Consider the following 25,900-nt stretch of genomic DNA (forward strand, 5'->3'; position numbering starts at 1 on the left):
TGATTTCATTGCCGTCCGAATCCACATTGAGTTTTCAAGAAGAGATCACTTCAAAATTAACTGTTTATCCTTTTTGACCCCTGTGGAGCACCGTATTGTTGCGCTTCGGTGTAATTTGGATGCATTTTAAATATATATAGCCTACACTTTTATTACTAAAATGCGGAACATATTTACAAGAATAATCATTCATCACCGCTCGATTATCGTAGGTTCAATTTGCAGCATTGTATTAACTTTTTTTTTTTTTGAAACAGGAGATTTAAATAATTAATAATATCCTATTATTAAATTAGATATGATTTTATTCAAATTATTCCAAGCATATGACATTTTTACAGCAGACAATCATTTGACTGTCCACTTGAGCAGCCGTTCCCAGGCGCGGAGGATCACATAACTCGCTCCTCCACCGGGAATAAATCACCGTCCGAATGCATGAGTTTTATCACTGAGGTGGCATACAAATGTATTTTTACGGACGTCCACATGAGAAACAATTACCATCCGAATAGGGCTTAAGCCATCTAAACCACCAAATATCTGTTTTCCCAGGTGTATATCGTCACTATGAGGACATGGAGAACATGGTTCAGGTGTTGGAACTGGGCCTGTGGGAAGGGAAGGCCAGCATGGTGCTGCTTTTGCCCTTCCATGTGGAGAGTTTGTCTCGGCTGGACCGTCTGCTGACCCTGGAACGGATGGAGAAGTGGTTGGGGAAACTAAACCCCACAAGTATGGCATTATCCCTCCCGAGAGCCAAGATGAGCAGCGCGGTCAATCTACAGGTAATAGTTGAAATATTGTACGTATCACTTCCTACACGGTCGTTATGAAAGTGTGAAATGCGATTTCAAAACATTACATTATAGCTAAATATTCTTAACATACAATGTAGATAAGACTCATTTAGAAAGCTAATGGAAGATATCCAGATATGACATTAGCATAATGAGAACCAACCATAGGTCATAGATTATTCTCATTCAGAGGGAAAGCTATTTTCCTTTTAATGGAAATTGTGTTTGCACTGAAATTGCAGTCAGGGTTTGGAATGCAGTTTTATGTGTCTTAGGACACTGAGCTATGGTTTTTATTCTTTAAAACATTCCTCAGTTGTGCATTTAAGTGTTTCCATTGCCTTTTTAGTGCTGCTCTCTTTCTGATATCCAGCAGGTTGGGCTTGTTGGCCTGTGATCAGGGTGCAGATTACTCAGGGGTTTGGGCAGTGTTCATTTTTACAGGGTTTTTTATTGTTAAGAAGGACATTTTGTCTTCTGATAAAAAGGTCTTTCTTTCTTTCTTTCTTTCTTTCTTTCTTTCTTTCTGGTACTAGGTGAAGGAACAGGGGGAACTTTTTCATTGTTCTGATAACTATTGGCAGAAGTAAATACTTTTTGGTGTGTTTGCACCGCAGGAACTGGGAACTATTTTAGTTATAAGAATGGTGGATGGTGGATGGACCATAGATTTTGTACATTTTAAAGCTAAATTAAAGGTGCACTATGTAGTATTTTTGCAGTAAAATATCCAAAAACCACTAGGCCAGTGTTATATATTTTGTTCAGTTGAGTATCTACAATATCCTAAAGGTTTCCAACTATTTGTAAATTGTGAGAAAGTTGCTATTTTAACCAATGACCGTGACGTGTCAGCATAGCGTTTGAGCGAGTCGCCTCAATCGCGTCATATCTGTGTTACCCTCGGTTTTATTTGGCAGAAGCGCTTTTCTCTTAGCAGTGTGAACAAGTCACAGCAGTGCCGAGCGGACATAACATAACGTCATAACATAATTTTAAACACACTTAAATGTATCTAATATGATAAACAGAGCTGCTTTACCTTATAATCATGACTGGAAATAGCGGAAGTGCGGGCGCCCAGTGACTGTGTCCCGTCCCGTCATAATAAAAGTCCCGGTGCTCGCGAGGCGTGTGTTTGTATAACAATCGCTCCAGCAGCCGTGCTCAGCTCCACAACACTCTGTCCTATTTTCCTATTTTCCACCGGCTGTGATGAGAAGACCACATGTCCCAAGATACTGCGCTCACACTTGGCGTCATCAAACTACGCATTTGTTTAGAAAAGGCGCCCTCCAGTGGACGGAAAGTTGCATAGTGCACCTTTAATCAATCTGGTGCACTTTGAGAGTTAAAATATTAAGGGTTCCAACTCATGTTCAGTGTGCAAACTAAACAAAGTAAAAAGTCGGTGAATTGACTATTTACTTTATTTATATTTTAACTTTTTATATTTACTTGATACGTTAAAAGGAGACTCAACGGCCTTTTAGTTGTGATATAGCGTCTCATTCTACATTACATTCACACTGATGTTTTAGAAAGCCAAATATTTAGAATCTAAATGTTTAGCTTTCTAAAATATCAATATAATAATATTAATTAGTGCTGTCAAAATCAGTGTGTTAACGCATGCGATTAATTGTTTCATTTTAACGTGTTAGAAATATTTAATGCACTTAACGCAGAATGTTTTTTTCCGTTATCCTTTGGCTAGCGTTGCATTATTTGATCACGCTCTTTTTCTTGCAAATGCTTTCAAACCATTCAAGCATGACAAGACAAAAGAGAAAGTGATGTCTGTGATTGTCCTGAAACACATACGGCCGACAGAAAGATGTCTGCAGCATCTGTACATTTTGAAATTGATATACTTTTCAATTACACTGTAATGTTGAATGTTTATCATTTAATGTTTAACAAAAAATCTATTTCATAGAGACATCTGTACCAGTATTAGTATCAATGATACTAGCCTTTGTTCATAAAAAGATGGCATTACAACAAATATTTAAGTGTTTTCTGCATTAATTTGGAGAGTAACTGTGAAATTATTACAATGTAAAAATATTAGTTAATAATAACTTTATATTATTATTCCTATGAGAGTAATAGCCATATATTGCAAAACAAACTGTCAAATAAATGAATATGAATAATTCATAAGTATATTATTTAAATTTACTCTACAGTAGGGAAAACAATACTTTTGTCCTAATTTCTACTCACAAAAGATAAACCCTTGAGCTTTAATTTAGACAGAAACAGCAGTTGAGCTTTTATTTGAGAGGAAAACTAGCATTTCTGTGAAAGCGGGTTAGCAAACCTGTCTCATCACAAATTTAGTGAAATGTTGTAATCATCTTCCCACAATGTCCCACAGTGAAATTATGTAAATGTAAAAAATATTGCGTAACTGGTGCCTGCTATGTTCACAAATGCTTGCTAAACTCAGAGCTCATGCAGAGATAGAGTTCACTTTCATTCACTTTGAACTGAACTGTTCTGAGATATCGGCAGCCTGCCACAGTCTAACTAATGAATGGGAATCACTGGGAACGCATTACTACTTCAGAGGAGGGTCTAACCAGCACAGGAGGAATTACCAGTGATGTAAATGTACGCTGATTGGCCGAAAGCATGCCATACTAGGTGTGTCCCCGACTAAGGATTTACACAATCGAATCAGAATTGTCGAATCTCTCTGTGGTCGACTAATAGTCGAATCATCTGTGTGTGTGTGTGTGTGTGTGTGTGTGTGTGTGTGTGTGTGTGTGTGTGTGTGTGTGTGTGTGTGTGTGTGAATGGGATGGGAGGGGCACGAGTCACTAGTCAGCAGGAGGGTAAAACTATATTTATTTTATTTTACACTCTGCACACAGCAACAACTTTTCATAAAGCGACCAAAACTGCCTGCCAACTGAGAGAAGAACTGACAATGACTTTCTTATTTAGGTTTTAATAAAAGTGTAACAACAACGAGCTTATGAGTTTAATGTCTCGGGGAATAATTAACTCAAAAGGGATTTAATATTCAATATTCATGAATTTATGAATATGATTTGCCAGTTGTTCATTACGTATTAAAATTTTCCGATAGGGAAAATTGTTTAATTAAATGCAAGTAACCCTTTATGAAATTGCTTGAAATGATCCTACTAAGTTTGTCCTGCAAATTAGTTATAGACTTTTCAAATCAATTCTCAATAAAGGGATTACTGCTTTATGAGCGCATAAGAAACATTAACTTTACTGATCAGGATAAGTTCAATATTTCAAATGATCATACAGTTTACTTTACTAACATAGTAGCATAAGCAGTTAGGTAACGTTTAGATCGCAAGTTTCATTGACTTCGTGTATGTGGCAGAATAACAGATTCAACTCATTAAATGTCTTCTGGAGGTTTAATAAACACAGACTAAAAATAACACTACAATTCACACAGAAAGTACATACTAAATAGGCATCAAGATAGTAGAAATATAGATATTAACGAAAGAATACATAAAAGAGAATAATGAATAGACTGAAGTTAGAGAGAGATGAAAGAGAGAGAGAGACAAAGAGAGAGGGAGAGAGAGAGAGAGATGGTACAAAGCATTTAGAGGTAAAAACACAGCTTTCCTTCAGTTCAACAACTACGACCTTCACGGAGTTAATTTATCCCAACGGGAAAATAACACACCCTCTTTACAGCAGTAAGAATAAGAATACTTGCATTCTTTTTGGTTTCGTTTTGGCTTCTCGCTTGTGTGCGCGTGCGTTCCGAGTTCAAATGTCCTGCGTGTCCGGCGGTCCTTTCCGAGGTTGGGAGGGAAGCGGCTGTTTGCTTTAGCGAGGCTTCGTGTTCTTGAAGATCGGATTGTAGAAGAGAAGATTTTTGGAAGGGCTGAGGCCTGCTTGGAGGGCCTGCATTGGTGGCATGGCTTAAGCACAACGCATTCAAAACATATTTGTTGAATGTAACTGGCGATTGTGTGTTTGATTCGCCTGAGTCGCTACAAAAGGTATGGTGTTTGTGGTGGATAAACATTCGTAAACTATTTCTCATAACATGTTAAAGCCGCGATCGAAATACAGAACATCACACAAATAAATAAAAGAACATTTTGATAAATAAACCTAACAAAAATACCTGCCTAGAGAGGAAAAAAACACTTTACATGCGTTTACATGCACGTTCTTAAGACGATTGTGCCTAAAGGGGGTCTTGCACCGGACACGAAGCTCAGTGTATCTCAGGTTTCGAAGTCTCAGGTATCGAAGTCTCAGGTATCTCACACCTGACGCACACAATTTTGAATCGACTTCTGACAGAAGAGCTGCACGATGGGTGTATCTTGTAGCACAGGGTGAAATCAGTATGGACATTGACGATTTGAGGGAAATATAATATACATTTAATATAAAACCTTGAAATGGCGCTCTGTGGTGCGGCAGGATTTTAAACAACTTCCTGAGTCTCCGCGGACAAGCACCGAATGCCGCCACTGGTGTGTACACTCATTGAATGTGTTTGAATTTTAAAGGTGCGGCGCAAAGCTCAGCGTCCTTAAAGGGGTTGCACACCGGACGCGATGCTCAGCGTCCGTCGTCTTTAAAATTTTGAGCACCCCATATTTCCAAAATGGTATGATTCCCGTTTCATAACACCGTGATCGGTGGTCGAATCCGGCTCCGGATGTCTAATATTCGAAGCATTGATTATTCGGGGTCACCCCTATGCCATACGAAACACTGATACCCACTATTTCAAAAAAGCTTTGTGAACAGTTAACTTATACTTACTTCACAAACATGGAAAACAGTGATAGATGGACTGACACCGAAGTTTAGGCATTTCTCAACCGATCACGGTGTTCTCCACTCTCCAGTTTTATGTATATTTATGTAGTTGAATGACGTGCTTTAAGGATGCCGCTTACATCATTTCAGAGTTCCCACTGGAGGTGCAAATGCAACTAGGAAAATTGCCCTAGGGGAACATTTAGTTCCTGGGAGACGCCCTGCTGGAAACTTCCTATAACTAAGTTCCTATAATCACCCGCTGCGAAAGCCCCCCATGTCTATGGTATCCTGTCCCTATATAGGTAGCTCATTTAATGTGATGTTTGATCTGCCATGTGAGTCTGAAAATTCAGCTTTGTATCACAGAAATAAATTACATTTTAAAATATTTTTCAGTAGAAAACCGTTATGTTCAGTATTACTGTTTGTTTTTTACTGTATTTTTGATCAAATAAATGCTGCCTTGATGAGCATAAGAGCCTTCTTTCAAAAATATAGCAACTTTTGAATGGTATAGTGTATATACTACATAAATGTTAGCGTTTTATTTTTGAAGCTCTTAAAAGTTGTTGACAGTCACGTTGTGCAATACAGTCATCAACAGAAGTTAAGAAATTTAAAGTTTAAGTAAGCAGGAACTTGCAGATTTTTATTTTGTAATCAAAATGAACTTCAACTTTTTGTCAACAAATATTATAAAGTCTGGAGGCCTTTCCTTTCATATTTTGAAGTTAGATTCAACCCAAAAACACTAAGTAGCCAAGTTTACATGCACACTTTTTTGTCATTCCGATTGAAAGATTTAGTGGACTGTTTACATGGGACGTTATCTAAACCGAACTAGGGTTTACATGTGCTGACTTTCATTCACAATCATCACAGAGCACCTTGTAAAGTGTAATCATCTCAGAAAAAAATGTATTCTTCTGTCAGGTGCAGTTGAAGTAAAAAATTGCCTGGGACAAACGCTGTCAAGATGAGAGAGTGTAGCCAGGCTATGTCTGTGTCATTATCTTCATAACTTCTAACGAAATAAAAAGTTTACCCCTCAGAAAAATTAACTTTCCTCTCTACATTATAGCCTGCGTGTGAGCGTGGCGCACGGTCAGTGGTGAAGGCGCGCGCTGTGTATCACGTCATATAAGACGCACACTGCAAAGTAATCGGGTCAGGTCGGTAATCGGGTCAGGTCGAATCGGGTCATGATTACATTTTTTGTTTGATCGGTTCATGAAAAGGTTTATCCCACCCCTCTCAAACCCCATTTCATTCGGTTTGGGGATTTTTATTCCGATTGAGGTGTTTATATGGAGCATTTTCATTTGGATTGGACTTTTAAACCGATAACAGTGCTACGCACCTAGTGTAAGCTACATAAGTTAAATGTTTGAAAAATTCACTAAAAAGATTTGTCTACTACTACTACTACAAAAAAGTAATGAATATATTTAAAAAAAAATACTGATAACCATTAAAACGCATTATCACAGTCTGTGAAAAGAGTCCATTGTGTGTCTGTGATCCCTCTTAAGTGTTTTCCATACAGACTAATAACTCTTCTGGTATGCAAAAAATTCAGACTCCATCAAGGCCCGGGCAAAGGCACAGAGTAGCGGCCCAAAGCCCCTCAGAGAGATGCCATGCTGGGCTAGAAGCTCAGCACGAGTCTCTCCAGCAGCTCGGCCACAGGAAGCAGCCGGACTCAGACAGCAGAGACTGACAGAGTTGTAGAAAAGCACAGATGGTTCTGCCTGCACTGCTGAACAGATCTGGATTTGGACGACAGAGAGTGACAGTGACTGTGGCGGGCTTGTTTGGGCTGTTGAGTTCAGTAGATGAATCCGTGTCTGGTATGATTGGCTCGTGTGGTAAGCACATTTGGTGTCTTGCGGTGGGTGGATATGTCAAGTACGCCTTCATAGCGCTTTTCTTGTGGATCGTGGAGGTGAAGTGTTTTGGAGCTTGATGAATGATTCTGTGACATCTGCTGGCTCTCCTCCTTTCTCCTCCCCGGCCTCAGTCTTCTCTCCTTTCTCGTCTCTTTCCTGTCTTCCTGTCTATTTTTTTCTCTCTCCAGCGTCCTCCCTCTCTCAGCGTCTGACCTCAAGCAGATCTATCTCTTGCCCAGAGTCCACTGGTTCCTCCCACTCATCTTTCGTCTCCTTTTCTTTATTCATCACTTCATCCACCACCTCAATCTTTGTGTCTGCCCTCTCATTCGCTCTCATTTCTAGCTGGCCAGTACCCCTACAGCTCATCTTCTGTCTCGGCCCTTTTCTTCTCTCATGTTTTTTCTTTTTTTCCTCTATTTTTACTTCCTTCATAGTCTTTATATCTTTCACTTTTTCTGTCCTCTCATGTCTGTGAAATATGTCATATTGTTAGTGGATTGGACTAACACCCCCCCCCCCAACCACACACACACACACACACACACACACACATACACACACAAAAGAACAGCTATATAGAAAATAAGCATTAAATATGTATACATGTGTGTGACCCATGATGGCAAAATGATGTGTAATTAGCTAATTTTCAAAAATGTTAATAGTAATTGTTATTTTTATATTCTCTATTAAAACACCTTTAAATTATGTATGATTTGAACTGACAAAAAATTAGAGCTACACTTTTATGAAGTCGGTATAGCCAGCGAAGTCCATTTTGAAGTTTTCTGAAGGTTACAAACCAAAATCTCCTAGCAACCGTACCTTAATATCCCTGGTACTGGATTGTGTGAACCAAAACTGTTAGGGGTTTAACAGCTTGTGACCCAGGACCAGTAGTGAAGAAATGAAGATAGAGTCAGGATTGCAATTAATTAAAAGAAACATTTACTTAAGAAAAGTTTGCAGTTTCAAAAGCAGAAGCCAGCTTCAAGTCTCACAAGGAGTTCGTAGGCCGCGCTCCCTCTCTCACCGTCTCGTTGCCTCGCCCTATCGTACATACAATTGTCCCAACAGTTATACCGTTTTCAAGGTCTTATCCACGTCATTACTGCAATGTGGATGGTTCTGATTGGCTCAGAGACAATGCACAGTCATGGTAAATTTCCACTCATGTCAGTTAATCTGATGCACGTTTCCACTGACGTGTCACTTGTTGACGCTTTCACCCCAGAATTAGGCCCGTAGTGACCTTCCAGATCTGGAGCAGGCGCCAGCTTGCCCAGAACAACAAGTCCACCCATCTCTTAGGGTGCCCATTGAACACCATTCTGATCTGTAGCATAGAATATTGCGCACATACACAGATACACAGTCTCTCCAAGGTTGGAGCTGATTAAGCTCCAGTTCTAACCAGATCTTACCAAAACATACTGATAACATGTGCTTTATTTCAGGGAGAGGGACACACAATAGTACAGGCAATATTCATCTTGAGTCTTTAGTGTTTCAGTAAAAGGAAATATAAAAGGAATAAAACATAATAAATTAAATGAAAGACAAATCCATATTTCATCTCTGGAAGCCAGGCTAAGTGAGCAAACGCTGTTACTGCACTCCTGACATGTTAGGGGTGTGTGATACCTCAAAAACACAAACACACAACCTTGTTGCCAGTGTTTAGTGACACATCACACATCTCTAGTGTGTAGTGTGTAACACCAAAATTCAAAAGTCAAAAACAAATATCTATAGGAAAAATATTTCTTCAACTTTGTTTCCATGATACCACAATTGTTTGATTATCATTAATAAAACAGACAGCCTATATATTAAGACCTACTGTACCGAACGGATCTATAATGTTACCATTTGTCATGGATGAAGGAAAGTTACTCCTCTCAGAAAACTTACAAATAAGGATACTTTTAGATGTTTATTTGCTTTTTGGAGCTTAAAGGAGAACTCTGGGGAATTTTTAAGTTAATCTTGATCGTTATACCTTTGTGAGTACAGTCTATAGAGAAAAAAATGAACCGGATTGGTGCTTGCAACACGGAGCTATTACAGTTAATGCCCAGAGCCCTCCCTCAGCTAAAACGGCAGCTATGGGGGCATAAGCGTAAAGGGTGTCTTTGTGCCTCTTAACAGACACAAATGCAATTAAAATGTCTGTCCAACATGAACAGGTCCCTTAAATGACAACGAGATGCGTTTAGACACTTAGCCATTGTTTAAATTCACCTAAATAGTGTTTTAGACGGCTAGCTGTAGTCTCACGCTGAAATCCCGTGGGAACGCAGCGGTAGCCAGAAAAAGGTACATAGTCCATTTGGGAGGAGCATCGTATGTATGTATTTATAAATCCTCTCCCCCTATTGATAGAAATGAGAGGGTGAGATGTGAGGGAGGATTTTTCAGCTGGGACTTTTTACTGCGTCGAGTCAAAGTACTCTCAGAAGTGCTATTCCACCATACATTATAGTTCTTCTTTTTAAAGGTGCACTATGCAACTTTCCGCCCACTGGAGGGCGCCTATTCTAAACAAAGGCGTAGTTTGATGACCAAGTGTGAGCGCAGTATCTTGGGACATGTGGTCTTCACCTCACAGCCGGTGGAAAATAGGACTCGGGCAGAAATCATGTTCATGGATGCGATTATTAATATTACTGTAGTGTGAAGCAGAGCAGGGCCGAGTGTTGTGGAGCTGAGCACGGCCGCTGGAGTGTTTGTTATATAAGCACACGCCTCGCGAGTACCGGGACTTTTATTATGACGGGAAGGGACACAGTCGCCGGGTGCCCGCACTTCCGCTTTTCCGGTCAGGTAAAGCAGCTCTGTTTATCATATCAGATATATTTAAGTGTGTTTAAAATGATGTTATGACGTTACTCTGTGCGTTCGCTCGGCGCTGCTGTGACATGTTCACACTGCTAAGAGAAAAGCGCTTCTGCAGAATAAAGCCGAGGGTAACGGAGATATGACGCGATTAAGGCGACTCGCTCAAACGCTATGCTGACACGTCCCGGTCCTTGGTTAAAATAGCAATTTTCTCGCAATTTACAAATAGTTGGAAACATTTGGGATATTGTAAGTACTCAACGGAACAAAATATATAACACTGGCCTAGTGGTTTTTGGATATTTTACTCCAAAAAACTTGTGTAACTGTATTTAAATAGGGAACACGTGGAGGTGTTTGGTCGCTTCTAACTTGATCTCTGTTTGGTACCATAGTGAATGAACTGGGCTTAGTGGGCTAAGCTAAATGTTATCAGATGTATCAACTCATCTTAGTTAAGGGAATAACATAGTTTAATATGAAAAGGCGGTAAAGTATCCCTTTAACAGTCATTCATTATAACGGTAGTTTGTACAAGTGTGCATTGCAGATATACGTGATTGACATATCCGAGCATTATAAAGAGTGTTCTTTGATTGCTCTCTGTAGTTTAATCACTTTAATAACCGATTCGTTTCATGCTACTAACAGAAACAACGTGAAGTTGATCGTTTTAGTCACTGGCTTGATTCACTGATGCATCAAGACGGCCAGCGGCTGGACTGACAGTATTAAACGATTTAGAAAGAAATCTGTGTGAACCTGGTTGATTATCTACACATTAGTAAATCACTGATCCCAGATCAGGCATTAATGAACACTGTTTGTGGCGTTGCTAAAGCCTGTGCTGGTGATATTGCGACTGATAATCTGAATCCATTCTCTAATAATTCTCTGGCCAGAGGAAGGGGAGGAAACCTTTCCTGATGATGTCATAACAGGAGAATTCAGGATCGGCTCTCATTTTCTCAAAGACAGAGAAAGACAGCCAGAACTCGGTTTACACCGATCAAAATTTCTAGCCACTTGGAGACAATATTCAGGCTAGGGGAACTCATATTAATGTTGAAAAACCTCATAAAAGGAAAATGTCATGCCATGGGACTTTTAAAGTTTTGTTCTGTTAGCTTGGGCCATTTTTGGCAGACCTTTGTTCAATTAATTTCAATTGGCTATTTGATTGGGCCATGTGTTAACGTGTGTTTTACCCATGTGCGCGCTTATGCGCTCATCTGTAAACATTTCAGAATGCCTTCCGACAGTTGCTTAATAAAAGCGGGCTTTCCACACAAACAAGCGTACATGTGTCTATAGTATGAGGAAAAATTTATTTTAACTGTGTCGGGCTCAGGTTGGGCTCGGACATAAATATCTTAAAGCGTTTTAGACTCAGGTAAGTTTCGATTACTGCTGTTGGACACTGGCCAGGCTTGGACAGAAAAATGTGGCCCGATTTGCCCTCTAGAAGAAGACTAACTCAAGCTAGTACGAAATTGTTGAATAAAGTCAATATTTTTGTTTGTTTTGTGCACAAATAGTATTTTCGTCACTTTGTAAAATTAAGGTTGAAACTAGGCATGTGCCGATATCAATTTTTCATGTTGCGATTAATTGATGAAGTTTTATCACGATATACGATATTATCACGATATTGAAATAAGTTGCAAAAAAAAGTGTTGCCATAGCATAACAGCTTTAAGAACTATTTTTGTAAGAACAAAAATTACTGAATGTTTAAATACAATAATGCACCAAAAATATATAACGTTACAGCTCTGGAAAAAAAAATTAAGAGACCCCTCATTGAGAAATCAATGTTATGGTCTCTTGATTTTTTTCAGAACTGTTAAAGTACAATTTTCAAACCGATTAAAGTGCAAAAGAATTAGGCTAAGAACAACAGGTAGGCTTACAAATTACAATAAGGTGTCATTAGTTTATGCATTAACTAAGATTGAGCAATAGCTACATTTGGTACAGAAAGTATAATGTTTTTGTTAATGTTAGTTAAGAAATACTGACCATTGTTAGTTTTATCTTAGGTCCATTAAAAAAGTTATTTTGATTTTGATTTTAATGTTATTAAAAAGTAACTAAGAAATTAACATAGAATGATTAATTCTTTATAAGTATTTTTCATTGTCAGTTTGGTAATAATGAATTAACAAATGTTAACTAATGAAGTCGTATCTCAAAGTTATACTGAACAATAACATAATTAAAACAGTTCTAATTATTAGGGTATGTTGTAGTCCAGATTAAAACATAAAAATGTTTAAATTTGAAAATAAATAGCCTATTAAGTCTTTAAGTATTAAGTATTTGGTGCTGTGATGAACAACATTGAGATTACAAAAACGAATGGATGTTTTAAAAACTACACGCGTTTTTTGTTTGTTTGCTGGTTTCCGGGGTAACCGGCTGCATTCTGCAGTTCATCAGCGCCCTCTGCTGTCACTGAGCGGAACTTCAGCAGTGCGTCTCCTTCACCGGTTCAGTCATGTGCAAACGCACGTTGGGCTTGTTTATATCTGAGCGAGTGTCCCTTTGACGCAGAAAACAGCGGTGTTGAGCATTTATATGGTTGATGGGCAAAGTATTCTTGAGTGCATTATAAAAAAAATTATAAATTGTTAATAAATTATTATTTACGATATTTTAAAGTGCCCACGATAACAATATTGTGCATATTCATTATCGTGATAAATCGCATTATCGAAAATCGGCACATGTCTAGTTGAAACACATGGATGACACATGGATGATTTTAACAATGTCTTTACTACCTTTCTGGGCCTTGAAATTGTCAATTAAATGACTGTCTATGGAGGGGTCAGAGAGCATCAAAAATATCTTCATTTGTGTTCTGAAGATCTTACAGGTTTGGAACGACATGAGGGTGAGGAATTAATGACAGAATTTTCATTTTTGGGTGAACTAACCCTTTAAGTTGAGCATATTTCAGCCCTTAAATTACATTTTATAAAATCTCAAATTCTTTGCTGACCCTCTTGCACTTGCTTGTGGCCCCCAAGAGTCCCTAGAGCCCACTTGAAAACCCCTGCTGTAGGGTCACTGTCCCAGGGTAATGCTGCAGGCACATGACAACTCTCTAAACCACAAGGTTAGCTTCATCCTCATGGTAGACAGCATATGTCAAGACAAATGTGTCAAGAGGAGTCCAGTGGCAGAAAAGGGTAGGAATTTAGAAAAGTAGAGGTTAAAAGAGTAAAAAAACGTACAGCAAAAGTGACAGTTGTTGAACTAGACAGGTCAAACGGGGCACAACTGTTCACAGGGTGCATAGAGAAGTGAACAGTCTGCATAGTGAGGGACAGCGTTTTGTTAAAGTCTTGTAATGGCGGGTGAGAAATATAAGCGGCCGCATGCCATGTCCGCGCACGCAGCGCTGCTTGGAAGAACAAGATTTTGACATTAACATGAGCGGTAAGAATGCCCAAGAGAGACCTAGAAGCTCGCTTTAAAAGAAACCCACCGACAGGCCAGACATGACTCTCTTTTTTGGACTTGCTGCGTTCACATAAGTGATGCCCTAGCGTGCGGAAAGAGGCCGAAAAGTCCTGCATCGGCTGCATGACATGAATAGAGCTGTATTACTTCTCTGACAAGCTCTCCTGCTGCTCCCTCACTCTCCACATCCTTCTGCTCTCTGTCTTTCCCTGCTCTTTCATGCTCTTGTCTGGCTTTTTCTTTATTCTGCCACACACACGCACACTCTCTCTCTTGTAGTATCTGAAGAAATATCACCGTAGGTCAGAGACACTTGATTCCTCTACTTTTATATGGGCAGTGACAGAAGAGGCGCGCTTGAGTGTTGCTTCGCTCTCCCTCTCCGATCGGGTCGAAGTGAGCAAACACAGCCTCCATCTCGAGGCGTTAATAGCGTTTCCACTTTTTATCTATCATCTAGTCTCTGAGCCTCCAACATGGCCGCCAGACGCTCCGTCACTCTCCAGTCGCTCTAGGCCTTCCGTCTCAGGAGGAGCTGCCATTATCCTGATTTCCAATCCGTGCACTTGCGTATGCACTAATGTAGCCGTGCTGCGTGGCTACGGGGTCCCGGCTTGGGGCAGGATGACCCAAATTGCTCTGACGTGCAGCTGGAGAGGTGAGTGGTTGCGAGGGAGGTGGAATGGGGTTGAGTGCTGGAGAGCGAGAAAGAGACGGGGGGAAAGGGCAGGAGAGTGGATGGGCCGGATAAAAATATCCGCTCTGGTGGTGAGGCAGCGAGGCCAGAGCTCAGGAACAGTTAGTGCCAGGCAATAGTGGCTAACAAGAGATTGAGTCTGGACTCCATAACGAGCATGAGGGGTCGAGGGGTCACCGTCTGCCTGATGCCTGGCAAACACACACAGCCAGACACACTGACCTTAAGAGTCTGACGCAGGGATGCACAGAAAACCCTCACACACACACGTACTGTGCCAAGGCCGGTGGATGCCAGTGTGGCTGTAATTGGATTGCACAGTTCTGTGTGTGTGCCAGAGAGACAGTGGGAGTCAAGCTAACATACACACACTCATTGATGAGGTCATGAAGTGGATGTGGTGTGTATGCCAAAACTTGAGAAAAGCCTGTTGTGTTTAGACAAGTGTTTTATTTGTTGACATATCCTGTTTATTATTTTTAAAGCAATATAATATATTGAAGTTGTGTGGCCTTGTTGTAAAAACCTTTAGTCACACTTGCCAATAGAATTTCTATTATTTATCATAAATAATTCTTGCCAGCAATGAAAATGTATTCTATTAATTCCATTGATGTTTATTTTAGTGCTGCTTTTAGTATGCAGTTGTTTTATATGATCCTAATAAGTCTGTTGCCAAATAATGAGATTATTCCAGATGTCACAAACCAAAATATTTTTTTATTATTTTAATGCTATGTTCACACCGAACACGAATGTGGCGTCAAAATCGGGTATACCGTGTCTAGTTTGACTCATGATTTTGAATGCATTCGCGCATCCGCAGCGAATTGGACGTGCGTAGAAATCAAGCATTTGAAGCGAAATAGACGCTAGGTGCGCCATGAGAAATAGGTCATAAAACACAACTCTGCCTCTTTTCATTTTCATTAAAAAAAAGCATTAACAGCCACATAAATGTGGTTCAGCCAACGCACTAATATTACCTGGATGTTCACTAAATGTATATTTTTATATCCTTAAAAAATGTAAAGTTATTAACCTCAGTCAAAATGATTTGGTAGTCAACAATAGATTCATTAGACCCCAGATCGCCCATTAGATGTACACAAGACGAATTATATCTCATGTTTAACCACTACAGAGACATCTGAGCCAGTGGCAAACACCAGAAGGACTGGCCGAGGAAAGGCTGCTCTCGCCGGGGTTAACGAGCGCTGAGCGCCCGAAGATCGCCTGGATCTCACAACTCCAAAAACACAAGATTATTTTTTTTTTAAATAGGCACTTTCTTTATAAATAAACCACATATTTTAGCTTTAAACAACTACATTATCAACTGAAAAGCATTAAAACTAAATTTACTGAAAAATAAAAACTGTATTTTTTAACTATGCAGGGTTTCTCATCACGTCACTTTACCACATGACAGCAGCAAGCAGACTCCTCATTGGTTAACGCGGCGTGGATTGACGCTAAAGTTCAACTGGGGCATAGATGCGAATTCGCTTTCAACCCGTGAATGCACAAAAAGCACTCGCACAAGACGCTCAATTTGCTTCAAATTCGTTTCAAATTCGTGTCAGCGCGCCTTTACTTTGACTTAACATGGAAATCATTCGCTCCAGACGCTCTATTCGCGTTCGGTGTGAACATATCATAAAAAACTTTGTAATAAGGCACAAAAGTGGTGTAAATGCAATCTAATAATCGGCCCTAACCAAAGACTTTATATATAGAAAGACGGTGCTCTCCAATTACTTATGATTGGAAGAAAGTGCAATGCCCAGTATGGTGAATAAGCCCCGCCTTCTACATGAAAGAGCCAATCGTTGATTAGTAAAGTCACCAGTCACCGTTTCGCTGCAGCTGCCGTTAGAAGCTCTGGTTTCTATGAATGCGCATTAGCTTGAAATTTAATCAAGAATTTGATGTTTCCCCATTGAAAGAGACAGGAGCTGCATTTGCATACTCGAGAGACGTTTTAAAGATGGCCGCCGAGTGAAAGGACTTGTCTTAAAGGGACTTTGCCCTAACTATTGTCCTATATTAAATAAAAATATTCAGTCACACTTTAGATTAGGGTCCAGTTTTCACTAGTATTAACTAACTATTAACTACGACCTTTGCCTCAATAAATTCCTAATTACTGCTTATTAATAGTTAGTAAGGTTAAGTCTAGGAATTGGTAGGGTTATGTCAGGGGTGTCCAAACTCTGTTTACCTGCAACTTCACTCAACACCTGGAAGTGTCTAGTGTGCTAGTAACACCTTGATTAGCTGGTTTAGCTTGTTTAATTGGGGTTAAACTCGCAGGACAGTGGCCCAGGAGCAGGACTGGACACCCCTGGATTAAGGGATGTAGAATATGATCATGCAGAGTAAAGCAATAATATGGCTTTATAAGTCCTAATAAACACCCAGTATCCTTGTAATATAAATTCTTATAAGCAACTAGTTATTCGTGAGAAACTAAAGTGTTACCATATATTTACGCTATGAATTAATTTAAAATAATTCATTATATTTATAAAATGACCCCTGATGACATTGAACCATTCATTTATAATTCACCCCACAATTACTCATCATGTCATGTCATTCCAAACCCATTAAAACTGTTCATCTTTGAAACGCAAATTATATTTTTAATGAAACCTCAATTGAAAGTCCATTACATCAAAACTTTGACGCTTCAAATAGTTCATAAAGATATCCATATAATCTAGTGTTTAATCCAAGTCTTCTGATGATACATGATTGCGTGTTCAGATGATGAACAGATTTGATTTTGACTTTTATTCACACAGAAGGCACATACATGGAGCACATCAAAGTAAGCATCTCTCAGGTTTCATTCAAGGATCTTCATTTGTGTTTTGAAGATGAATGAAAGCCTTAAAGGTTTGGAACGAGGAGTCACTGTTTAAGTCACTGTTTGCAGAATACCACAAAAAAATACAATGTGTTTCCTCTTATCACAGCTGTTTGTGTTTAGCCTGGCTCTGCCCTCCTACATAGCCAAGAAATCTAGACGCACCCTAGCGGCAGCAAATCTAATCTGCCCGCAAGTGTCGTCTAGCAACTCTCAATACCCTTCTGAGCTGTAAAAAACAAACTCTGGTCAGGCCAATCACATCGTTTATAGAGTCGGTGGGCGGGGCTTAACATAATGATGGCCGAGTTGCGTTTGCGTGCTTCTAGTAAACACAGAAACTGGCGAACGGCGGTCTTTCGAATCAGCTTTGAGCGACTCTGGAAGACTTGGAGTTAAGCTTTTCTCTGAGAAAAGAACAAAGAACGGCACTGAAGTCATTCTTAAAAAGGGAAGATGTGTTCGGAGTTTAGCCGACCAGATACGTCGAAAGTTTGAATCTGTCAACGAGCTCTGCTTCACCTTCGTTGCTCTGGTTGGTGTAGCGCTATCCTATCGCGTGCAGAGGGAGTTTGAAAGACAACCGTTTATCCCGCCCCTCGGATTGAGCTGTCAATGGTGAGTTTCCAGACCAAACATCTTGATGTGGGTCTGGCTTGTCAGGCTCCCCTCCTACGTACTTCCGCTCAATTTTTATTTTCCTTCAGTACTACATCTGGCACTGTGGTGTATTCTTAGGTTTTCTTAGGTTAACACATTTTTACCGGTCCAATCAGCGAACAGAGGGGAGTGGCTGAGAACGATGACGTAGATTTTGTGAGCTAGTTTGAGTTGTAGTTCAGTAATAGTGGCAGAGAAAGATGCGAACGAAACCATTCATTCAGTTGTGGCACCGGTGCCGAATATCCAGAAGTTAACGCCGGAGCAATAACAATCTTTGCTGGGGTTTGTTGCACCCCCTCAACAGGGTCCAATCTGCCTCAAACTTTACAGGTTTGAGAAGAGTCCTGGCCTGATGATATATACATGCCAGAATGTTGTTATAGTCATAGCGCCACCAGCTGGTAGCAGGAAGTGTGGCAAATTGTCTTTAAAAAAATAAAAGGCACAGGCACCATTTTAAATGTATTGTTTTGGCACCAGTATCCTAACAAAGCTGAACAATACCCAACCCCTCTCCTGATGGCCACTCGTCTCTGTGTGTCACCCAGGCATTATGCTTCTTTTATTTAAAGTGGAAGGCTCCCCCCAAGGGGCTGATTTGACTGATTCATAAGTGTTTTTGATTCATTATACAACCTGCTCTTAGGAGTCATTCATTTGGAAATTGGCTTGCATGGCACTGTTGATTTTAGTTAAGGCTCATTGGTTCCCCTGAGTAGTAGTGCAGAAAATATTGATTTGTTAAATGTGTTTAGTATTTTATGCGAAAACGTTCCAAATTGTACTTTTTTTTAAACAATCTGTTCTTGTTTTCCTAACCATTTGTAATTTAATATATGCATTTCATATGTGTTAACACTGCCATTTTAAACCAGCAGGTTAGTATTTCTCACTAAATGCTTGTGATTTCCCCAGGAAGCTGATAAACGGCGTGAAGTTCTTTGTGGCAGAATGTGATATAAAGGATAAACAAAATGAAGAATATTGAGCGTGTAGGGGAAGAAAGGGAAGAGGAGAGATAGATAGAATGTAAATTAGACAAAAGAGTGTGATAAAGAACTGAATAATGCCCAAGACATACATATTTTGAAAGCCGGATGGGCTGTCGTGATGCTGCGAGGCTGAATAAAACAGTTGCTTGCAGTTGCTGAAGGCTCTGCGTGCCACTGGTGAGGCCATCTCCACCCTTTAAGTTTCCATTCACCATCCTGTTGTGTAGAAAAGCTGACTGTAGTGCTGCTGCTGCTTGTGCGTTATTCATGAGCTGTATGTTTTTGTTGTGGTGTTTATTGATGTAGGCGCTTGAATTATGCTACAGCATAATGCTGCAGTTTGCTAAACAAAAAAAGATGGAGAGTAAGGATTTGGAAAACTTTGGCTTGAGAAAGAGACAGGAAGGGAGAGTGAGAAGAGAAGAAAATAGAGACGCTCCATTTCGACCCAGTGAGCAGCATTAGAGCTGAACCATGTTTACACAGCCCTCCTCCTCGCTCCATCTCTCGCTCTCTCTCTCTCTCTTTTTTTCCTCCATCTGCCCATCACATTTACTGCATTAGTTGGGAGTCTGTGTGCCACATTACTACATAATATTTATTAGCCTCCTTTCATCTGTTTCCAGTGCAGAAACTACTGTACTCATCTGCAGAGCCATCACTCAATCCCGCTGCCTGCTGGGCACGTCTCCTCTCCGTAAACGTGTCATTAATTCATTTGGGGGCTCGCTGCACCTAGGGAGGGTTTACCTGTTCCTCCTCTGGGGCGTACTTTGAGCTGCGTTGAATTTTGTAGGAGTGAGGCCAAGCTTCACTAGCTTCAAATGACTCCAAGCTAAGCTGTGTGTCATCTTGGAGATATGGAATAAGTGAATATGTGAAATGAGCATTTTTCAGACCCCGGGGGCTTCTCGGGTGAACCCTTGCACAACGACGGCCAACGCTGAATATTTAAACGCTGATTGTTTTTAAAAACGAAGTGTCCTAAGCATATCCGCACATCCCGAGTGGTGCCGCCATCCCAAGGAGAAAAAGTGAGACCGAGCGAGACAAAGAAAGAGGCGTGCTATTTATAGAGCCTGTCACAATGCAGGCTGGGAGATGTCTGCAAATGTTGCATGTGACTGTAATTGCCGGAGACAGCGTTGTCGTAGTAACATGCGGTGCCATGTCACCACTGTGGCAACAAGCTGCTTCAGGTCAAGGCTATGCGGGCCAGGAGCGGATCTGTATCTATAGTGCTGGAAAACATCAAAAGTTACAACGGGGAAGCTGGAGAGGTGCTTAAGAAAAACCCTTTGAGACGCACAGAGAATTAATTAAAGGGAAGTAAATGCACCCGATGCAGTGTCAGCCTGTATGGCAAGGACATACAGCCGTGAGAGAGGGTGAGAGAGCCTCAGGAGACAGAGAAGAAAGACAGTCACTCTCTGGAACATAAATACATGCTTAGATACAAGCGTGGACATTCGGATCAGAGCGGGAAAAAGACAGGGAGCGCACGAGAGCAGGAGAGAGAGGAATTAAACAAGCGGCGGATGGTCAGATGAGGGATGAGGATGCCACAGAGGTGGCTGAGCCGCCGACAGGACGAGGCAGTGATGAAGTGATGGAGGAAAAGGGTAGGAGAAGGAGAATAATGGATGAGGACAATAGAAGTGCATTAGTGCAGGTGTGTGCCGAGACTGTTGAGAGAGAGAGAGAGAGAGAGAGAGAGAGAGAGCGAGAGAGAGAGAGAGAGAGAGAGAGAGAGCGAGAGAGAGAGAGAGAGAGAACCGCAGAGGGTCGAACAGTGTTAGTGAGGTGACAGCTTCCCCCACCTCTCTCCCTCATTATCAACCTCTCCGTCCATCTTTCTCTCGTTTTCCACCTTTTTTCCCCTTTAACAGCCTCTGTTCCTGCACCAGGGCTGTGTGCCCATGCAGAATTGAAGTGAGAATGCCTTTTAATTGCTGAATTTGAATTGAAGTAGCGAACAGGATGCAAAAATACCCTTTCGGAGGAAAGTCAGTTCATTCGGTGGATTTATATGCAACGCCTCCGGGCAGCTATTTCAGGCATGTAAGACCAACTCCTATCTACAGTACTTGAATGGGGAAATAGCAAAATCTCAAAACTTGTGCCAAACTCACATTTAAATAACATTTCATTTAAGTGATAAAACCTTGACAAAAAGTGTCCCATAAATGTAGCTCAAATAGAATAAAAAAGCACATATTTCAAAATCGTCTCAAGACATTTTTTTTTAAAGACTCAAGACGTGAGTGCATGTCTAAGACATCTGTCTAGTGCATGTTTGCATGGAAAAACAACACTGTGGAATACAAAAACCATAGACTGTAAATAAAAATAAAAAAATAAAATATATAAATATGATCGTAGTGTCCATGATGTCACCCAGTCACCCATAAGTTTTTGAAGCCTTAGTTGGGCGTTGTCGTTTTGGCAGTGTGTCGTTGTGCATTACTCCCGGATAACAGGAGCATAGAGGCGGCACGTGGCTTGAGCTGAGGTGAGGTGATGACTAACAGACAGAAGACAAACGGCTATCCAGTCGATGAATTGAAGTTTAAGTCATCCGTATTTGTTTCAAACGAAACTGGGGAAGGTTGTCACTTGACAAAAGTCTGTTATATGTTAAAGGCTCCTTTATCCACCACTTTCTCCCATTCGAAGTAATACGAGTGAACCGTTTTGGTATATATACAAATCTTCGCGGGTGTTATGAAACGAGGATCATACCATTTTGGCAATATGGGGGTGCTCAATATTAGTGTTATAAAGACGTGTCGCGGCGCTGAGCGATCGCCCCTTTAAGGGCACTAAGCTTTGCACCGGATGCGCCGCGCCTTTAAAATTCGAACACATATACACCGACGGCGGCATTGGACGCCTGTCCGCGGCGATTAAATGTATATTTCCCTCAAATCGTGAATGTACATACTGATTTCACCCTGTGCTACAAGATACACTCATCGTGCAGCTCTTCTTTCAGAAGTCGTTTCAAAATTGAGCTCACACGTATGTAATGTTCACGTCTGCCTAAAGTGAGATAACATTTCCCGAGACACGGCGCTGAGCTTCAGTCCGGTGTGCGACCCCCTTTAGGCACAATCGGCTTAAGAACGTGCATATAAACGCACTCAAAGTGTTCTTTTCCTCTCTAGGCAGGTATTTTTTAGGTTTATTTATCAAAATGTTCTTTTATATATTTGTGATGTTCTGTGTTTCGATCGCGGTTTTTAAATGTTATGAGAGAACGGTTAATTTACGAATGTGTAGTGTAGCCTAGTTTTGATCACTTTATTAAAAGTAGTGGCTGTGTGCCGTGTGTAAAGTAAAATAAAAATAGTCTTAGCCTCCTGCTGACTAGTGTCCTGCCCTTCCCAACCCGTTTATACAGTTTGTTTTTTTCCGGTCTATGGTTTACACACACACAGATGATTCGACTATCGGTCGAACATAGAGAGATTCGAAAATTCTGATTTGAATGTGTAAATCCTTAGTTGAGGACACTCCTAATATGCACACACACTTTTTGATTGCAATTCAAGATTGAATGTAAGGAAGTAAAATATAAGTGTGGCAAGCAGGGCGGGGACAACAGTCGTGGGAACAGAGCGAGGCTGGAGGTGCGGGTGCTAGTGAGCTCCGGGAGGAAAAGAGCCCTGGACTTTACTTTGTGTTTTGTATATATTTAGGTGGCAGTCATCCGTGAGGGGGTTTCTTATTGTTTATTTTTTGGATTAAACGTTGATCATTCACCAGTTCCTGAGTCCTTTCCTGAGCCTTAACTTTGCTACATTGGTGCTCAATTTAATTAAGCTCACTTTAAGATTGAACATTGGTCTGGGGAGTCTGCTGGGGAGAAAATAAATTTCTACTGCACAAGAGGCGTGATCAATGAGCATTTTTTGAATGAAATCTGTAGGCAATTGGATAGTCCTTCAACCAATCAGACCACAAGAGGCGTGATCAACAGGCAATGACCCATCACTTCTCTATCTGTCTTCGTGTTAAACCGCCAATAGCGCAACAGTTGGATAAGCCAGTCTGTGATTGCTTCCCGCTAAAGTGTAACAGAAGCAGTAGAAAAAAGGAATGTACAGGTTTCCAGAGTGAGTTGTCGGGCAAAATCAAACCGCTGGCAGATCAGGCTGGGTTTACCCAGTCTGGAGACACGCTGTCATAGACCCCTCACCACTGTGGGAAATACGCGGTGCCATCGAGCTGAGCAGAGTCTGCCATAATGGACAGTCAAGACGGTGGGCTGGAGTGACTTGCAGAGAGGACCGAAAACTCGCTCCAATCCATTTGGGTTGGAGGGACGGCTGCTGTCTGAGAGGGAGCAGAGTCGCCGCCATAGCCATTTGCCTGAGGCTGGAGACTGCAGTCGTCCACCATGATGGGGACTCGCTGCTGACTGCCGAAGCCAGAGGACCCGTCGCCATCCACCAGCTGTCAGAGGAGTTAGTGGGCCGTCCACCGAGGGGTACCCACCGGCTTGCAAGGGGAAATGGGAGTATGAGAAGCCGAGAGCTGTGGGAACAGAGCTAGGCCGGTGGAGTGAGTGCTAATGAACTGCCACAAGTCGAGAGAAGACCAGGCATGGACTTTGTTTTGATAATGTTTTAGGGGCAGTTGTCCATGAGGGGCTGCCGCTTTACTTTCGGTTTGTTGTTTGTGTATTTTTGGATTAAACTTTGTTGATCATTCACCGGTTCACACCTCCTTCTTCCGAGACTAAAATGCTACACTAAGAAATGTAATTTTTATCTAGAAAAGCAAAGTTGGCAAATCCTTGTTTTAATTATTTAATGTTTTTAAGGCCTATAAACAGATCTTAAGTATAGCATCATATTTAATAAATTACCTTTTGCAAACCAGGGTGAAAAAACACTTCTCTTCCCAGAATGTACAAATGTGTTGATTTTATTTGAACTGCCTTCCTGTCATTCCGATTCTAATTCCAATTCAGCTTCCTGTCAGATGAGGACTGTTCAGTCAGAATCCCAATTCTTTCACTGATTTGGAGCCAATTCTTTAATTCTGAGTTTAGTGCAAACCTAACTAGCACACCAACTCAGCCATTTCCAGTGAGCTCGCATCATTTTTGCAACAAGATAGAGTGTGCATGCGCTCTGCTTTAATTACAATAGTCATTTAGGCGAGAGTGCTTAATCATTCAGTTAAAGCACTTGCCATTCGGTCTCAGCTTTCACAAACAAGTTGGGTGTCTCTCAATCTTCCCACTGCAGTTCACTTATTATCTCCTCTTCCTCGTTCCACCATCTCTCTCGCAGTCTCTCTCTCTCTCCCTCCCTATGTGGGTAACTGTCGTTTATCCAGGATCTCATCCAGGGGGAATATAAACTACCTGTCAGCGAGCATCTTTCTGCCAAATTCATATCTGAAAGGAAAACAAAAGCGGGCCGAGGTCAGAGAGATCTTTTTTAAATTATTCATAAGGAGCTCTCCCCCGGCCACCGTCTTCAGCTCCTGTCGCATGCTTTGTACCGCCCGCACTGCCAACAAGGGCATCTGTCATGCCTTTAAAATAAAGGGGAGGCAATGAAGAGGGGAAACAACCAGATTTTTGAAACATTATTGATTTACAGTGACACTCTTTATGTTTTGCTTTCATTTGTCCTTTTTACCTGCCTGAAGAGGGCTGCTGTGTTTTTTTTTTTCACTATTGGGAGTCATAAAGGACCATGAATTTTAGGTCTCTATAGGCTCATATTGGTGCTCTTATTTTATGTAGGCTGCATAATTGATTCGCACCTTCTTAGTCATTTGGAGCAGAGGACGATTGTGTGGTCTAGTGTTCACCTGCCTTTTGAATCTGTCATCAATCAGTATAGAAATGCATTAAATTCTTTCTGTTTTCTTTTTTTTACCCCCTCCTTTTCTCTTGTTTCCTCCTTACTCTCACCCAGAAGCAGCTGGCCACTTTGGGCCTAGTAGACGCGTGGAACGAGACATCAGCTGATTTCTCCAACGCATCAAGCATGGGACGGGGCAAGCTCCACCTGGGAGCCATGCTGCACTGGGCGTCCCTTGAACTGGCCCCTGACTCTGGCAGCATTGACGGTATGCATGAGGACGAGGACGTGGAGAAGCCAAAAATCTTCTATGCAGATCATTCCTTCATTTTACTAGTCAAGGACAACAGCACTGGTGCATTGCTCATGATAGGTGCTCTGGACCACACTGACGGCCCTGCAATTCACGACGAGCTCTAGAGCCAAAATACTTCAACCCTCTGGCACTGACAGTCAGCTGAAGAGCCAAAATGGCTGACCTACAGGTATTGACAATCAACTGACCCACTTATCCACTGCAGATTCAATCTTTCATCTGTTCTTGTTTTATGTGCTGACATGTTACATTTGACTTGTCTTACGGATATGAAAGAGCTAAGGATAGGATGTAATTAAACTGATGTGTTGCCCAGCACGGGAATCTGTGCCCACAGAATTATCCCTCAGCTTTCTACAGAATTTGAAAGTCTTTCATTCAAGTTCTTCAACTTTTATTTTTGTTTATTAAATATTAGGGTTTATTTGAGAAAGCTTTCAGCTGCTGTTATGAGTGAAATCTGTCAAAGAGGATTGTGCACCAGGCTAGAGATTGTGCATGCGATCTTTTTGTGTATTGCGCATTTCTGTGTATTTTGATAACCCTTGCTTTCATCTAGCAATTAATTATGCTTTTAATGTTATAATACTGTTAAATAAATATTTTTAATCAGATCTCTAAATGAATCTGTCTATAATTTTAATTATTACTAATTGCCTTAAGGGATGGCTAAATTCTTGTAGCGTTTAAAATTGAGTTGTATTTTTTTTGTTTTGAATTTTTGCATAAATTTGTTT

General features: G+C 40.9%; 1 protein-coding gene across 7 annotated transcripts in view; it reads left to right on the forward strand.

Moving 5' to 3' along the window:
* serpinh2 (serine (or cysteine) peptidase inhibitor, clade H, member 2) overlaps positions 1-25,627 on the forward strand; it is a 204,126-nt gene extending 178,499 nt beyond the window's left edge. For all 7 annotated transcript variants that reach the window (XM_067446540.1, XM_067446584.1, XM_067446564.1 and 4 more), the window contains 2 exons: positions 556-788; positions 24,962-25,627. In XM_067446540.1, coding sequence (XP_067302641.1) covers positions 556-788; positions 24,962-25,267 — 539 coding nt within the window. In that variant the 3' untranslated portion in view covers positions 25,268-25,627. The remainder of the gene's footprint in view (positions 1-555; positions 789-24,961) is intronic.
* The last annotated feature ends 273 nt before the right edge of the window (positions 25,628-25,900 follow it).

The sequence above is a fragment of the Pseudorasbora parva genome, chromosome 1 (genome assembly GCF_024679245.1).
Source record: "Pseudorasbora parva isolate DD20220531a chromosome 1, ASM2467924v1, whole genome shotgun sequence".
Classification (NCBI taxonomy): domain Eukaryota; kingdom Metazoa; phylum Chordata; class Actinopteri; order Cypriniformes; family Gobionidae; genus Pseudorasbora; species Pseudorasbora parva.